Source organism: Schistocerca nitens, chromosome 12 (assembly GCF_023898315.1).
Source record: "Schistocerca nitens isolate TAMUIC-IGC-003100 chromosome 12, iqSchNite1.1, whole genome shotgun sequence".
Classification (NCBI taxonomy): domain Eukaryota; kingdom Metazoa; phylum Arthropoda; class Insecta; order Orthoptera; family Acrididae; genus Schistocerca; species Schistocerca nitens.
In genome coordinates, this window is record NC_064625.1 from 87902982 (window position 1) to 87920545 (window position 17564).

The 17564-nt window shown below is 44.2% G+C and overlaps 1 protein-coding gene across 1 annotated transcript in view; it reads right to left on the reverse strand.

Moving 5' to 3' along the window:
* Nucleotides 1–15464, reverse strand: part of LOC126214924 (slit homolog 1 protein-like) — a 136561-nt gene extending 121097 nt beyond the window's left edge. Inside the window, exons 1-2 of the mRNA XM_049941564.1 lie at nucleotides 14644–15464; nucleotides 6356–6747 (exon numbers count right to left, since the gene is read on the reverse strand). Of these exons, the coding sequence (XP_049797521.1) occupies nucleotides 6356–6747; nucleotides 14644–15339 (1088 nt within the window). The 5' untranslated portion in view covers nucleotides 15340–15464. The remainder of the gene's footprint in view (nucleotides 1–6355; nucleotides 6748–14643) is intronic.
* Nucleotides 15465–17564: the final 2100 nt, after the last annotated feature.

The window sequence follows — 17564 nt, forward strand, 5'->3', positions numbered from 1 at the left end:
GTTACGCTGACTCTCTTTTTGGACGAAGAAGGCGTCATTTTCGAGCATTACATGCCTAGAGGGACCACTGTCACCAGTGAATCATACACAGCTCTCCTAAAAAATCATCTGCGGCCTGCAATCGAATCAAAGCGACGTGGATTGCTGTCAGCAGGTGACCTTTTGCAGCATGACAATGCAAGGCGCCACACTGCCCATACAACAGTTGCAATAATCACAGACCTGCATTTTGAGTGTCTTCCTCATCCACCATACTCACCAGACCTTGCCCCAAGTGATTTCCATATGTTTGCACCACTCAAAGACGATAGTTTCTGATGAAGAGGTATGCCACGTGGTGCATGAGTGGTTGCGCGGACTACCAAAAGAATTTTTTTCTAAAGGAATTTATGCACTTTGTGAGCGCTGGAGGACTTGCATTGAGCACAGGGGAGATTATGTTGAAAAGTGATACACCTTTGTACCACTTCTGCACAATAAATAATACTAAAAAAAAATTTAACGTTTTCATTTGACTCACCCTCGTAGTTTTGTCATTTAGTTGAAAATTTTTCCGTGTCTATAGCTATTTTTGTTGTGGCAATCAAGTGCTTTCTCGACTTTCTGTGAACTTTCTTTATAAAATAGTAGTTAAGTCCTTTGTTTAGTAACTTCTTTTCATCATTTGTAGAAGACATGTTTGTAAGATTTTCAATATGTGGGTAGTGTGATTTCCTTAGGTTAGTTAGGTTTAAGTAGTTCTAAGTTCTAGGGGACTGATGACCATAGATGTTAAGTCCCACAGTGCTCAGAGCCATTTGAACCATTTGAGCCAATATGTGGGTAGAACTGGAATGGTAATATAAGTTGTAATGTAGGGTTGGAGTGATTGGAATTGTACAAATTCTAGGTTTTTTTTCTTACTGTGCAATTTTTGTATCTGTGTGCTAATATGCTATTTACACATCTGCATATGAGGAACAGTGTTACTCCTCTAACGCTTGACGTTATGTTTAACTGTATTGATGACTATGTCTCTCATGTCAGCATACAGATATTAAAATTGCACAACAAGAAAATAAAGAACCAGAAGAAACAGAAATAGCTATAGACACGGCAAAATTATTAACTAAACAACGAAACGAACTCACAGAAAACATCAACAACACTGCAGACCAAGAAATAAAAATGTCACACATACAACCTACATACTAAAATGGAGTTTGATGTTCTTTCAAAAGTAACAAAAACATAAAATACAGTAATTGTTACATGCTCAGTAGGAGCGTACAACTTGGGTGTTAACACGTAACTGTAGTTAGCAGTATTAAGTCTATAGAAGAGAAAGGAATTTTGTTTTTGAGGCTGTGAGAGGAAAATAACCTCACATTCGACATCTTAGATACAGGCTCGTGTAAAACACAACGAAAGTAATTACCTAAATGACAGTAAAAACAAATTACAGTAAAAAACACTGATAACTAATGAAATGACATTTAAAGAGAGAATAATTGTTTCACATTAAGAATTAATGTGGCAAATTATACACATATAAAAAAAAGTTTTGCATCACCCCATTTCCCAAAACCCCTGAAGATAGACGTTGACTGTGGATATTTTATCACAGACACAGTCCCTTTGACTGTTCAGATATATCACTAAACCCGCCCAAAGATGAAAACAACCGTGCATGAGCAGCGCCTATTAGACGGAGGGGATCCGACAGCCGATCAGTTCCAATCATTCCACCAGGAAGGAGTACACGGCTCGTGTTGTCTGTGCCTAGACGGTCAGTACCGCGGTTCGATCGCCTCCGCATTGTTACTTTGTGCCAGGAAAGGCAACCAAAGCGATGTTGTTCGGACATGGAGGAGACATAGAGGGACAGGAATTGTCGATGACATGCCTCGCTCAACCCGCCCAAGGACTACTACTGTAGTGGATGACCGCTACCTACGGATTATGTTCGGAGGAACCGTGATGGACTCGCATTCGGGAGGACGACGGTTTAATCCCGCGTCCGGCCATCCTGATTTAGGTTTTCCGTGATTTCCCTAAATCGCGCCAGACAAATGCCGGGTTGGTTCCTTTGAAAGGGCACGGCCGACTTCCTTCCCCTTCCTTCCCTAATCCGATGAGACCGATGACCTCGCTGTCAGGTCTCCTCCCCCAAAAACAACCAACAGGAACCCTTACAGCAACGCCACCATGTTGAACAATGCTTTTCGTGCAACCACAGGATGTCGTGGTATGACTCAAACTGTGCGCAATAGACTGTATGATGCGCAAATTCACTCCCGGCGTCCATCTTTACAACCGCGCCATCATGCAGCGCGGTACAGATGGGCCCAAATACATGCCGATTGGGCCGCTTAGGATTGGCATCACGTTCTCTTCACTGAAGAGTGTCGCATATGCCCTGAAGCAGACAATCGTCGGAGACGTGTTTGGATGCAACCACCTCTGAAGGTCTCGCTGTATGGTGGCAGAGCATGCAATGTGTGGTTTTCATGAGCAATAAAAAGGACGGAATAGATGTTTATGTTGAGCTCTATTCCAATTTTCTGTACAGGTTCCAGAACTCTCGAAACCGAGGTGATGCAAAACTTTTTTTGATTTGTGTATTTGTTATACTCCCTTCATTGCAACCACCTGGTGGGCGAACACGTAATGCATCCTAAGCCGAGAGCCAGTTTGACTTTCGATGTTGAGAAAGACTTCTCAAGTCCGATTACCTACTGCACACCCATAAGATATGTTATCCACTTATGTGTCACTGCATTTATTCTAAACATTATTTACATAAAAGCTTGTAACATCTGCTTAATGTTAGTTCTCTGCACCACAGATCTGATAGGAAAATTCTGTTAAAGCAAAACGTGTAATCAGGAGAAATAATAAAATAAATATGACGGCGAAGATAAGAGTGTATTATTAAGACACACGTGGTTGCAAACCTTATGAAAGTTTTTTTTTTTTTTTTTCATTTTCTTTTTGTCAAAGGTATTGGTACAGATTTTAGTTTGTGCTAGGTAGGAGTTGAGGAAATAATCCTGTTTGGCGTCTCAAAGGTGCTGAATAGGTTTAAGGCTAATCACCTTCTCGCCTTTGCAATTTCCCTCAAACCATGTTAGTAAATTTCAGATGTGCGATTTTGTTGTTCCTGATAACAGGGATATGAAGCGCAATGATCACATGTGCTTTATTGTAAGTAAAGTGTGTAGCAGACTTCTATACATTGTTAGGACACTGGGAAGAAGCATTCAGCCTTCAAAGGAGATAGCTTCATGACAGACACATGACACATCTTACAGTATTGTTCAAGGATGTGGCACCCACAGCAAATATGATTGACAAGTGATATCAGACGTATACAAAGGCAGTCACAGTAGTAGTCACATGTTTGTAAGATGAGAAAATCACAGCTATTATGGAAAATTCTGAGCTGGCAGATTCTTAATGTTTCTAGAATCAGGCAAGGAATTTAAGTATGTAGTACAAGCCTGAAGATCTGAACCCTATATGAATGATGATAACAAAATTAGACCAACTACCGCAGATACAGTGGCGTTTACACAGTTATCATTGCCCGCTTCATATGTGAATGGAACAGTAGGATACCCTAACACTTACTACAATGGGACGTACCGTCCCCCATACCGTTAACAATGGTTTGCTGAGTAGGATGGTAGATGATGACGTAAATAAAATGTAACAAGTTATCAAACTCAGTTGGAGTGTTCTGAACTCCAGTACAGGTCTCATTAACGAGTAGAAGTCAAATGAAAATCGTGACAGAGGGAAACAAAGAAAGTAAACTAACAGTTAATACATACCGAGTGGTTAAAGTGAAACTACTCACGGAGGTCCATTGTTGGATGTAAATATCGTATGACAGCGAAACTTGGCAGATGCGCTAATGCGTTATTGCGTAACCGATTTACGCTGGAAAACAAATTAGTTCCAGTTGTGGCCACCAGGTGCAAATATGGCGCTGAACACGGTTTGTATGACGGTATGACACCCACGCTTGGGTTGTTTGGGGGAAGGGACCAAACAGCGAGTTCATCGGTCTCATCGGATTAGAGAAGGATGGGGAAGGAAGTCGGGCGTGCCCTTTCAAAGGAACCATCCCGGCATTTGCCTGGAGCGATTTAGAGAAATCACGGAAAACCTAAATCAGGATGGCCGGGCGGGATTGAACCGCAGTCCTCCCGAATGCGAGTCCAGTGTGCTAACCACTGCGCCACCTGACATCCATAATGCATAATGTGAGAGAACAGTATGGAAATCGAGAAGAGACCATGTGCTGTTAGTGAAACTATTTTGCCAGAGTGGCCGAGCGGTTCTAGGCCCTACAGTCTGGAAACGCGCGACAGCTACAGTCGCAGGTTCGAATCCTGCCTCGGGCAAGGCTGTGTGTGAAGTCTTTAGGTTAGTTAGGTTTAAGTAGTATATACTTCCTGCCGCCAACCGCCTTCCCTTGTTAGAGGGGCGGAGGCTTGCTAGTTTTGGTATTGGGTATTTTATTTCCCCAGTACCCACCATATCTGGTGAGCGTTCCCCTATCCACCACCCGGGGAGGCGCCTGATGGGAAACTAGCAACTCCACACGGGAACTGAAGGATGTGCAGGTGAGGTATTGCAGGATCCAGGATCATACATGTATACCTGGGGTCATACATACAAAGGGACGGAGGACTGGAAAGCAAGATGCAACACCGAATAAATTGCAGTTGGAACACCTGGAGGAAATTGAGTGGAGTGTTGTGTGACAAGGGTTGAAAGGGAAAGTGTACAAGTCAGTGGTAAGGCCTGCTATGATATACAGGGCAGACACATAGCCAATCACAGTAGCCCAGGAAAGGAAGATGGAAGTGGCGCAAATGAGGATGCTGAGGTGGATGTGTGGGGTAACAAGGAAGGACAGCATTAGAAATGAATTTGTTAGAGGAGCTGTGAAAGTGGGACCCATGGGGAAGAAGATACAAGAGAGCAGATTAAGGTGGTACGGACACTTACAGAGAAAAGGGGAAGAGTATATCGGAAACAGAGTTGAAGGTATAAAGATTGAAGGAGCGAGAAGGAGAGGAAGACCGAAGATGAGGTGGAAGGATAAGATATCCGGGGCCCTAAGGGAGAAAGGATGGAAGAAGGAAGAGGCAATGGATAGAGTACTATGGAGGAGAAGGAACCAGAAGATCAACTCCGCCGGCCGGTGTGGCCGTGCGGTTCTAGGCGCTTCAGTCTGGAACAGCGTGACCGCTACGGTCGCAGGTTCGAATCCTGCCTCGGGCATGGATGTGTGTGATGTCCTTAGGTTAGTTAGGTTTAAGTAGTTCTAAGTTATAGGGGACTGATGACCTCAGATGTTAAGTCCCATAGTGCTCAGAGCCATTTGAACCAAGAGCAACGCCGACCCTACGTGACGTGGGACAAGGCGACGATAAAGAAGAAGAAGAAGAAGAAGAAGAAGAAGAAATGGCTTTCTCACTTGTTTGACATTTCCTGCCCACGCCCTGTTCTTAATTTCTATACGTTTTTCTCTCATTCGCAGCACCAGATTTACGCCTGCACTAACTTTTTCACACCTTACATCTGTTCCGCATTACCGCACTAGATTGTTTACCACGTTTCGCTGCCATACGATAAGATCAGATCACACTGGACCTCTGTAATCCGCCAAAAGTGAACTTGTGGTGTTGGTTACTTTATGAACAAGTTCGAGGCCCTTTCTTATTCGCCGAAATAACACTTACAGGAGTAAATCATCTCGATATGCCTCAGCTGTTCGTGTTTCCTGAAACCGCAAAAATTTTAACTACGAACGACTCAACGGGTCATTTTCGTGTAAGATGGCGTCCCGCTTCATCACTATCTCGTAGTGCTCAAAACACTAAACGATAGATTTCCAAATGATGGAATAGAAGGGGATGCGCGGCCTCCCACAAGTCCTATTCTTACTCCGGAGGACTTCTTTTTTCGGGGCAACGTAAAGATCATTGTCTGCGCAGAAAAAAAAAACTGGAAATACGATGCATCTACAGGAGCGAATTTTGACGGTCATGACAACCTACAAAACACATGTAGTGAAACTGAGTAACTTTTTATTGTACGCAGAGCAACAAAAGGAGCTCACATCGAAACTTATTATGGTATGGAAAAAATTTTGAATTTTTTCTCTGCACTTTGCAATTTAAGTTGTTGTATTTTCTTGAACCGTGTTTTTGTACCGCGTGTTCAAAATCCTAGCTTTCTTTTCGGAACACAGTGTACTTATACATCGTCGTCAAAGACCATATGGGTGTCGAGACGATGCATGACTGTTGTATTCCATCGACGAGAGAGAAGACAAGTAGTAAAAGAGAACTCATACCTCCTGAGGCTGTTGTCTTCGAGAGAGACAGCCGAGAGCTTGGTGTTGTTGGTGAATAGTCGCCCAGGCAGCCTCTGGAGCTGGTTGTCGTTCACGAAGAGGGACTCCAGCTGGGAGCAGGCTGCCAGCGCATCTTCAGGCAGCTCCTGGAGGAGGTTGCCCGACAAGAACAACTGCAGCAGGCCAGCGACCGGCTTGAAGACCTCAGCGGGCGCTGTGGCCAGCCGGTTGTCGGCCAGGTAGAGGTACTGCAGGCTCTGCAGGCCAGAGAACACTTCTCCAGGGAGGCTCTCGAGGGCGTTCCCACTCAGCTCCAGCGTGGTTAACCGCTGGTTGTGGCGGAACAGTTCTGGCTCCAGGAACTTCAGCTGGTTGTCGCCCAGTCTCAGCTCCTGGAAGAGAGGACCATGTGGTGTACACTCAGCTCGACATCTGTCAGGGCCACAATCAATGGCTGACATCTAGTTCGAGGTATCTGGAGTGGGTAGGTAGCCTGTTATTTTAGACAGAGGGCTTGTCATCCACAGTATGGTACAAAACATTACTGACATCCACAGTTTCACCCCCATTCGTTCACATTTCTGTCTTTACCGGAAATGTGTTCACCACAAATATATGCTGTTTTTAACTATTTGGCGTCCGTTCTCCAACAACTATGACGAAAAATTTTACAATCGTGTAATAGTCCAGTGAAGTAATTTGGTGCCGGACGCGGTGGCCGAGCGGTTCTAGGCGATTTTGTCCGGAACTGCGCTGCTGCTACGGTCGCAGGTACGAATCCTGCCTCGGGCATGGATGTGTGTGATGTCCTTAGGTTAGTTAGATTTAAGTAGTTCTAAGTCCAGGGGACTTATGACCTCAGATGTTAAGTCCCATAGTGCTTAGAGCCATTTGAACCATTTTTTGAGGTAGTTTGGTCAAATACGTTTCACAAGAAACGTTTGGCACAGAACGCGTTTGTGTTGGCTGGCAGTTAACACCACACTATTGATCTCTCACAGACATGTGCTTAGACCTTTATTTATCGCAGCCCGCGGTTCAAGAGGCATGATGTCGTTAACAATGGGCTACGTGAAAATTAGCTTTTCTTAAAATGGTGAGCAATTGTTTATTGCTGTATAGAATTGGTGTGGGCGGAGGGGCAGTCACTGTTCCTCATCTAGTATAGCACAGTATAGAATAATCTATGAAACATTCATACAAAAAAAGCACTTCGTCTTCAGGCCGTGTCATCCTCAGGTGAAGAAGTGGAGAGGAGGGTCATGTGGTCAGCACATCGCTCTGCCGGTCGTTATGATGATTTTCTTCGACCGGAGCCGCTACTATTCAGTAGAGTAGCTCCTCAATTGGCATCACGAGGCTGAGTGCATCCCGAAAAATGGCAACAGCGCATGGCGGCCTGGATGGTCACCCATCCAAGTGCCGGCCACGCCCGACAGCGCTTCGGTGATCTCACGGGAACCGGTGTATCCACTGCGGCAAGGCCGTTGCCAAGTGGCTGACAGGGTGTCCATAATTAAAGTTCCAGGCCCAAACAGCTGTAGAAAGAGAACTAATGCTCAGAATAAGGTCAAATTTGAACAGCATGTTATTGACGCAGGGGAAACGTCATGGAAAAAAAACTTTAACGAATATATTACCAGTAGGGGGCGCTGTAAGCTTCTTAACTTAAATGGGGTCAGGTACCAATGACTTATAAATCGAGGTACAACGGCTACAGTTTTAATTCCACTGTACACCATCCGTACTATTCACTGTGCACCACCGCACAAGTTCGGCAGTCGATTATTGTCGCACTGTTAGCTAGATAAGCCCATCCACCACATCGAGGTACTACCACATCCGATGGTAAAATTCGATTCTTATTGTGTCGAGGCCAAAACAGCATAAAAAGTGAAATGACATCGACTTTTAGTTGTCCTGGGGCCAAGATCAGCATAAAAATTAAAGGGAAATCCGTTCCTGTCTTGAGACTGGCGATCAATATGATGTCCACAGTTTTCTACCACAGGATGAAATCGAGAAACAGCGTGTTCCGCAACAGATCGGAATGTCTCAAGGACCATGTTCAGAATGCGTTGCGCAATTCGTGTTTTCAGTTCAGCTACACTCGTAATGAAAGTACTGAACATAACAAAGTGGTTCAAAGGGCTCTAAGCACTATTAGACTTAACATCTGAGGTCATCAGTCCCCTAGAACTTAGAACTACTTGAACCTAACTAACCTAAGAACATCACACACACCCATGTCCGAGGCAGGATTCGTACCTGCGACCGTAGCAGCAGCGCGGTTCCGGACTGAAGTGCCTAGAGCTGCTCGGACACAGTGTCCGGCACTGAACTCAACATATTTCAGATAATCCCACAGCCAGAAGTCACAAGGATTAAGATCCTTATCAAAAATTTTGGTATGAGCACTTATTTGCGAGTTTTTGTGCTTACAGAGAGAAGCAGAGAGACAGAGATGGAGAAAAAGAGATGAGACAGTCCAATGGAAGGGAAAGAGAGAAGAGACAGTGATATAATGAGAGAAAAAGTGGGAATGAAAGAGAAGGAGAGATCTATGAACACAGAAGCAGTGGAAGTCAAAGATAGAGCAGATAATGGTGCTCAGTGAGAGACAATGGCAGTGAAAGAGAAAGAGATGGATTGAGACGGGGTAAGTGGGAGCAAAAGAGAGAGGAGGCAGTCTAAATGAGAAATACAGGTTTGAGAAGTCTGAGCCCTGCCGGACCCCCGAACTGTACCATACCGCTATCGGTGAGTGTGCATTTTTGACTGAAATATTCAACAGTAGGTGTCGACGTAAAAATTAGTTGGCCTCCGTACAATTTTGAAGCATCCGAGGTATGGTGGAGATAGTGAAAGTGGAAATTAAATGCAAAAGAAGACAGTGTACGTGAGAGAGGAGACATTGGCAGTGGGATGCATTGTAAATCAGTGGGAGAAAAAAAGAGACCGTGGGATAGAGGCATATGTAGATAGTGTCACTGGGAGGAAATTGCTGAGTAGACTTAACAGCAAAGTGAGACTGGATAAAAGAATTTGTAATGTTCTGTGTTAAAAGAGGGAGAACATGTTCGCATGCCAAAATTTTTTGTGCGGAACGTAGAATGAGGACTAAGGCTGCTGGTTCGCAAATTTTCTGTTAGAGTGTTTTAAAGAGGAAGGTATTCCTTTTGTTGTGACCCGACAGGAGAATTTTCTAGCTGTTTTTGTTACTATTGTTACTATCTACACTACATTCATAAAATTGTTTCCTTCTTTTATAGGTAGTTACGTGTACTGTCCCAGGCTTCACATCACATTATACAAATTAACTATTTAAAAAGAAAAACTAATTAATAAAAGGATAGTAATCTAGAAAAAGAGAAAAAATATTAGGGGAAGCGGAGAATGAGCCTGAGAAAGCAAATAACTAAAGTATTTAATATCTACAAACAAATATTGATGATAAAAAGTTACCAGTAATGGTACAAAAAACTGGCTTGAATGTGGTTACGCAAGCGATAGTGTATAGTAGTGGAAAATCGAAGGTAAAAGAATATTTTAATCTTAATAATCATATCGTGCTGTGGCAAATATCTCTCATTTAGGACAAGAAAAAGCTATGAGGATGATGAGGAGTTGCAACCTTAGGTAATGGGAGGATAATAGGAGACAAAGTGTTTGCGTCAAGGCGGATCAACAAACTCCAAGTTGCGATGAAAGTCTTAAATACGCTGTCTTAAAGTACGCACTGCATAATCAGCGCTCTATAATGACAATTGAATCTTTGCTATACAACTGCATTTAAACCTGGACGTCACGCATTTCACGTGCACTGGCAATTGAGTCATCCGAGAATGAAGCCAAGACTTTGAATATAATTTTTCCCTCATATTATTTCCAACAGTGGAATCCTTAACGTCTCACAGGGCATGTGGGAGTTTCAACAAAGGAGGAACTGGCCTGGTCACATTCGAAGTTTAAGTCAACCCAGGATGTGTAATGCATATCATGTTGCAATATCAATTTTCTATTTCTACCAAAGATGAGGAATATTGCAATGATGACGTGAATGTTAAAAAAACTACGTAATTTCAATGTTTCTAGAACAAGGCCTTCTGGTGTTACTGAAGTATCCAGGTCCCACAATCAAATAATACCCTCATTTCAGCTCTTCATGGATATTCCGTGGGAGATGTCTGAGTACTCGAAACACACTGACTGCCAGAAAAATGAAACACCCATATGGGGTGGAGGAAACGAAATGAAACTTTATGGGTTGAGAGGGTATGTGATGTTATTTCAGTCGAGACAAATTTACAATTGTTGTTGTTGTTTTTGTGGTCTTCAGTCCAGAGACTGGTTTGATGCAGCTCTCCATGCTACTCTATCCTGTGCAAGCTTCTTCTTCTCCCAGTACCTACAGCAACCTACATCCTTCTGAATCTGTTTAGTGTATTCGTCTCTTGGTCTCCTTCCACGATTTTTACCCTCCACGCTGCCCTCGAATACTAAACTGGTGATCCCATGGTGCCTCAAAACATGTCCTACGAACTGATCCCTTCTTCTAGCCAAGTGTGCCACAAACTCCTCTTCTCCCCAGTTCTATTCAGTACCTCCTCATTAGTTATGTGATCTACCCATCTAATCTTCAACATTCTTCTGCAGCACCACATTTCAAAGGCTTCTATTCTCTTCTTGTCCAAACTATTTATCGTCCACGTTTCACTTCCATACGTGGCTACACTTTCACAAACGACTTCCTGACACTTTAATCTATACTCGATGTTAACAAATTTCTCTTCTTCAGAAAAGCTTTCCTTGCCATTGCCAGCCTACATTTTATATCCTCTCTACTTCGACCATCATCAGTTATTTTGCTCCCCAAATAGCAAAACTCATTTACTACTCTAAGCCTCTCATTTTCTAATCTAATTCCCTCAGCATCACCCGATTTAATTCGACTACATTCCATTATCCACGTCTTGCTTTTGATGATGTTCATCTTATGTCCTTCTTTCAAGACACTGTCCATCCCGTTCAGCTGCTCTTCCAAGTCCTTTGCTGTCTCTGACAGAATTACAATGTCACCGGCAAACTTCAAAGTTTTTATTTCTTCTCCATGGATTTTAATACCTTCTCTGAATTTTTCTTTTGTTCCTTCACTGCTTGCTCAATATACAGATTGAACAACATCGGGGAGAGGCTACAACCCTGTCTCAGTCCCTTCCCAACCACTGCTTCCCTTTCATGTCCCTCGACTCTTATAACTGCCATCTGGTTTCTGTACAAATTGTAAATAACCTTTCGCTCCTTGTATTTGACCCCTTCCATCTTCAGAATTTGAAAGAGAGTATTCCAGTCAACATTGTCAAAAGCTTTTTCTAAGTCAACAAATGCTAGAAACGTAGGTTTGCCTTTCCTTAATCTATCTTCTAAGATAAGTCGTAGGGTCAGTATTCCCTCACGTGTTCCAATATTTCTACGGAATCCAAACTGATATTCCCTGAGGTCGGCTTCTACCAGTTCTTCCATTCGTCTGTAAAGAATTTGCTTTAGTATTTTGCAGCCGTGACTTATTAAACTGATAGTTCGGTAATTTTCACAATTGTCAACACCTGCTTTCTTTGGGATTGGAATTATTATATTCTTCTTGAAGTCTGAGGGTATTTCGCCTGTCTCATATAACTTGCTCACCAGATGGTAGAGTTTTGTCAGGACTGTCTCTCCCAAGGCCGTCAGTAGTTCTAATGGAAATGTTGTCTACTCCCGGGGCCTTGTTTCGACTTGGGTCTTTCTGTGCTAAATTTACAATACTGAGACAAATTTACAAAGTACTCAGTAGTCAGAGCCCGCCTGTTTCTAAAACGGTATATCGCGTCTGGCTTGGATGCACAGCCGGCCGGTGTGGCCGAGCGGTTCTATGCGCTTCAGTCTGGAACCGCGCGACCGCTACGGTCGCAGGTTCGAATCCTGCCTCGGGCATGGATGTGTGTGATGTCCTTAGGTTAGTTCGGTTAAGTAGTTCTGTTCTAGGGGACTGACGACTTCAAACGTTAAGTCCCATAGTGCTCAGAGCCATTTGAACTATTTTTTTGGATGCACACACTCATCCATTTGGGGCATCATAAAGCCATTCTACGCTCTGCTGAGGCAAGTTAGATGACAGCTGTGGTAACTGGTCCTTGATATCCTGTGTATCGGCACTGGAACGGAACTGACGTCGTCGTTGGTTCCACACAAGTTCTATAGAAGATAGACTTCGGAATCTTGTTGGCCATCAGAGCACATTAAGCACACGATTCACGAAGACTGTCATGCGTTGACGAGCAATATCTGGTTTAAGAAAGGCACCATCATTCTGTTGCATGAGAGACAACAAATGAGGTTCAAATGGTTCAAATGGCTCTGAGCACTATGGGACTTAACATCTTAGGTCATCAGTCCCCTAGAACTTAGAACTACTTAAACCTAACTAACATAAGGACATCACACACATCCATGCCCGAGGCAGGATTCGAACCTGCGACCGTAGCAGTCGCGCGGTTAACAAATGAGGTCACAGGATGCCCATGACGTACTGTTGTGCCATGAGAGTTTCATTGATCACCACCAGCCATTGCCCACGATGGTAATCCAGCTTTGACTCACTGCTAACACACATTCATCAAGTCCATACTTCTGGTCCACAGTAGAACTCAACTCAGCCATTTGTGTTGTGGTGCTAACAGCAGTAGTTCCCACATGTGATTGCTGACAGTCTCCAGGCAATGGTGCGGCACGGCAAAGAACTTTCCAGGGAGTCCATTAGCTGTATTACGAAGGCAGGCGTAGAAGTGAAAACGTTACGTTGTAGTTGATGCATGATATGGCGACCCTCCATTATGGTGATCAGACGGGGATGACGGAATCTGAAGGACAAGTGCACTTTCCCATGCAGTCCAAGATCAGACCACTGCCACATACGAGTGCCCTATAAACCTGGATGTCATTCAGTTGTCACAACCTAAGACACTGTTCATGCGCAACATGACAACACTAAACATGAACGACATTAACACTGGCGGTCGTTCCACCTGTCACGGAGAACTCCACCCGAGATATCGTATGAATGTGTAGGACGCTTCACTAACGTTTCACCATGTCCAATGAGTGGTTCACATTTCTTGTCAAGTGGTGAAATGGTTGGTTCAAATGGCTCTGAGCACTATGGGACTCAACTTCTAAGGTCATCAGTCCCCTAGAACTTAGAACTACTTAACTAACCTAAGGACAGCACACACATCCATGCCTGAGGCAGTATTCGAACCTGCGACCGTCGTGGTCACGCGGTTCCAGACTGTGGCGCCTAGAAACGCTCGGCCACCACGGCCGGCGCTGAAATGGAATGGTAAATTATGGTGAAAGATTGGAGCAGTCTTAAGATCACTCTCAGATCATGTGATTAAGGCAACTGTTTACTATACATATATGTAGGAGACCTGGTCTCGAGTCACAGACAGCAGCCAGTTTTCAGTTTTCATTACATGTCAGTGATATATCACGATAGCTGCGTTATCTGAGTTCATTACAAGATTTAATTCTTACATTTCCATGGATAATAACGTTCTGGGGATTTATGCTGCCCTGCTCTCTAAACTTGTGCCCGAACGGGTCCTACACCGATACGACTCATGAAAGATCCTTAGTTGGTAGAGTTCGGAAGTAATTTGAGAAAGATCGAAAGTTTTGTGCATCTTTGAGATGGTCCACTTGACTAATCCAGTAAAGCGATTGTAATGATTGCTAATCTGGCACGGTGCAAATTTTCAGTTTTCGTTACAGAGGAACTGATCCATTTTGATTTTTTAAAATTTAATCGTAAGGCTAGGGCCCCCCGTCAGTCAGGCCGGTCGCCGGGTGCCGGTCTTTCAATGTAGTGCCACTTCGTCGACCTGCAGTCGATGAGGATGAAAGGATGATGATGAGGACAGCACAACACCCAGCCCCTGGGAGGAGAAAATTCCCCGACCCAGCCGGGAATCGAACCCGGGTTCAGAGGATTGACAATCCGTCACGCTGACCATTCAGCTACCGGGGGCGGACAGTCAATTTTGATGAAAGCATATCACCATACTGAAGCAGTCCAAAGCTAAAAGATAGTCGCGCTCTGATAGGTTACAACAAAAGGGTCATATTTTGTGTCAAAGTAGTACACTTCAGTCACAACATTTACATAACGAGTGCTGAATTTCCCTTCGTGATCACTGACAGGTACTTAATACTAAAAACAAAAAAATAAAATGATTACGAGTTCTTACCTTGAGATTGGTGGTATGTGCAAATATGTCCTTCGGTAGAGTCGTCAGGTTGTTCAGATGTAGATGGATTTCTATCAGCAACATTGTTTTGGCAAAAATTGTCGGGGGCAGAGACGTGATTTTGTTCGCTGCAGCGTGAAAATAAGTGAGCAGCTTCGCATCGTCCAACACTCCCTCCTCTAGACTCCGCAAGTTGTTCCGGGACAGAATTAGCTGCTGGAGTTTCGAAGCGTTTCTGAACGCCCCAGCAGAGATGGTACGTATGCCATTCTCAGTGAGGGACAAGGTTTCCAACAGTGGGTTGCCAGCGATTAGACCATCTGGTAAGTGGGTCAAGTTGTTGCCGACGAGATCGAGGTAGGAAAGCGCCTTGTTGTGCCTGAACGTTCCAGGCTGTATCTTCTGGAGCTTGGCGTGGAAGAGCACTTCTCTGAGGTCTGGGCACAGTTCGAACTCTTCCTCGTCCAGGCTCTGGATGGCACTCAACATGCGCAGGCGCCTGAGTCTGGGCAGCAGTCGGAATACTCGGGGCTCCAAGGTCGTCACGTTTGGCACGTCCAGTGTGAGCTGGTCCATTTCCGACAGTGGGTCGCTGGCGAAGGCAGACGATCTGATTGCAGTGAGAGAATTGGACACAATGCGGAATCGGCGGACGCTCGGCATGTTGGCCAACACAGGGCCGATCATTTGGGACATGGTTGGGAGTTCCAGTATCAGCACCTGGTCCTTCTTGAAGAGGCACGAAGGTGTCTGAGCGGTGCTGTTGCACACTGTCCCCCATCTGAAGATCTTACAGGGACAGTCGGTAGAGTCAGAAGAGCCACAAAACTCAACACTGGATGTCAGAAGCAGAGTTGCCACTATGGTGCCTGCGACGTGGGGCCTCCAATGGTACCTGAAACATTCATCATGCATTGTGCTACACTCTGAACCGTCCCATTCGTATTCTGAACTTCTGTGCTGTTGCGAGAAATCCCATTTGCAACCATTCTCAGAATGCTCACTTAACAGTGTGAGACATACCAGACAAATTACGCGACCTACGGCAATGAGGAATTACTCAGAAATGTTCGTCAGCTGACCCTGCTTAATGCTGTGCAGTGCTACACTCATAAACGCAATACAGAGTTGCCAGTCTAGCTTGGTGCTAGGAATAAGAGACGAGAAAGACTGAGTTCTGCAATAACTTACAGCTGGTAAAAGCGAATTCTCTCTTGAAGGATCACAAGAGGAGGAGGTACACCTGGAAAAAATCCTGAAGATACAGGAAGATTTCAGCTAGATTGCTGCATGGTCAGGCAGACATTCCGAAATCAGATATATATTGGATTGTAAGGCGTATTCAGGAGCAGACATAGACGCAGATCACAATTTAGTAATGATAAAGAGTAGGTTGAAGTTTTGTCATTGATGAGCCTGCACCCAAAAACAATCGTCGTTGGTGTGCCCGGCCAGGTTGACCTCACACTTCTGATGGCATGGTGGAAATAATTCGCCAAATGTTTGAGTGGAGTCAACAAAAGGCTCCTCGGCAAGCAAGCAGAGAACTGGCAGTGCCTCATACGTCTCTCTGGCGAGTGTTAAGGTGCAGTTTGGCCTAAAAGCCATATAGACTACAGGTAATGCAAGCTCTTGCAGTTGGTGATAAAAGGAAACTGGTTTACTTCAGCAATCCTCTGCTAGAGGAGACAGTTTCATAGCTGGTAATTTTCAGTGAGGAAGCAACATTTGATGTTAGCGGTAAAGTAAACTGACACATTGTGCGCATATGGGGACTCCAGAACCCTCAAGACATTACTGAGTACGAAACAGACTCATGTATAGTGAACGTTCTTTGTGCCATTCCCCGTTTCCGCATCCTCGTAAAAAAGACTACGATCCATTTTTTTTTTTTTTTTTAGGAAAAGACAGTGACTGGAGTGGGCTATTTTCAAATGCAACAGAATTGGCTTTCTCCACAACTGTAATTCAAAAAGTGTCATGATGATCTTTCCATTTGCTAAAGGTTGCGGAATAGCCCCCCGCTTTGGATCTCCGGGACTGCCAAGGGGGAAGTGACGTTGAGAAAAAGACTGAATAACCAGCGTAAGGGTAACGTTGTACGATTCGGGACGCGAAATGTCAGAAGTTTAAACAGGGTACGGAAGATAGAAAATCTGAAGAGGAAAATGCAAAGACTTAATCTAGATACAGTGGGTATCAGTAAATGAAATGGAAAGAAGACAAGGATTTCTGGTTAGATGAGTAAGGGTAATATTAACAGCAGCAGAAAATGGTGTAACGGTATACGTTATGAACAGGAAGGTGAGGCAGAAAGTGTGTTACTGTGAACAGTTCAGTCTCAGGGTTGTTCTCATCAGAATCGACAGCAAACCATCAACGACAACGATAGTTCAGGTACACATGCCGACGTCGCAAGCTGAACATGAAGAGATAGAGAAAGTATATGACGATATTGAAAGGGTAATACAGTACGTAAAGGGAGATGGATATTAATAGTCATGGGGGATTGAAATGCGGTTATAGGGGAGGGAGTGGAAGTAAGGATTATGGGAGAGTTCTAGATTTGGTGAAAATTGTCACTACTCTGAAGTCATGAAAGCTCTGTAGCTGTCAAACAAGGGAAAATCCACAATACTCACCTCTCAGATTTAGTGGTAGAATGACCCACTGGATAGCCCATCGAAAACTGAACAAGATCAAGTACGAAGACAGGAAGAAGGTCTACTGAGCTGTGAAAAAGGAAAGAAAAATAGAAACAGTGATCGGTCCAAGTACAGAAGGTGCAACATCGAGCGAAATGCCAGGGTCACGGTTTCGTAAATGTGTGGCCACGGTTTTGGAATGTGAAGGGGGAGATCCGCGTTCAAGTCTCTCTCGTGCCACACTTTTTTCAAAATTATGAATTTTCTGTTCGGACA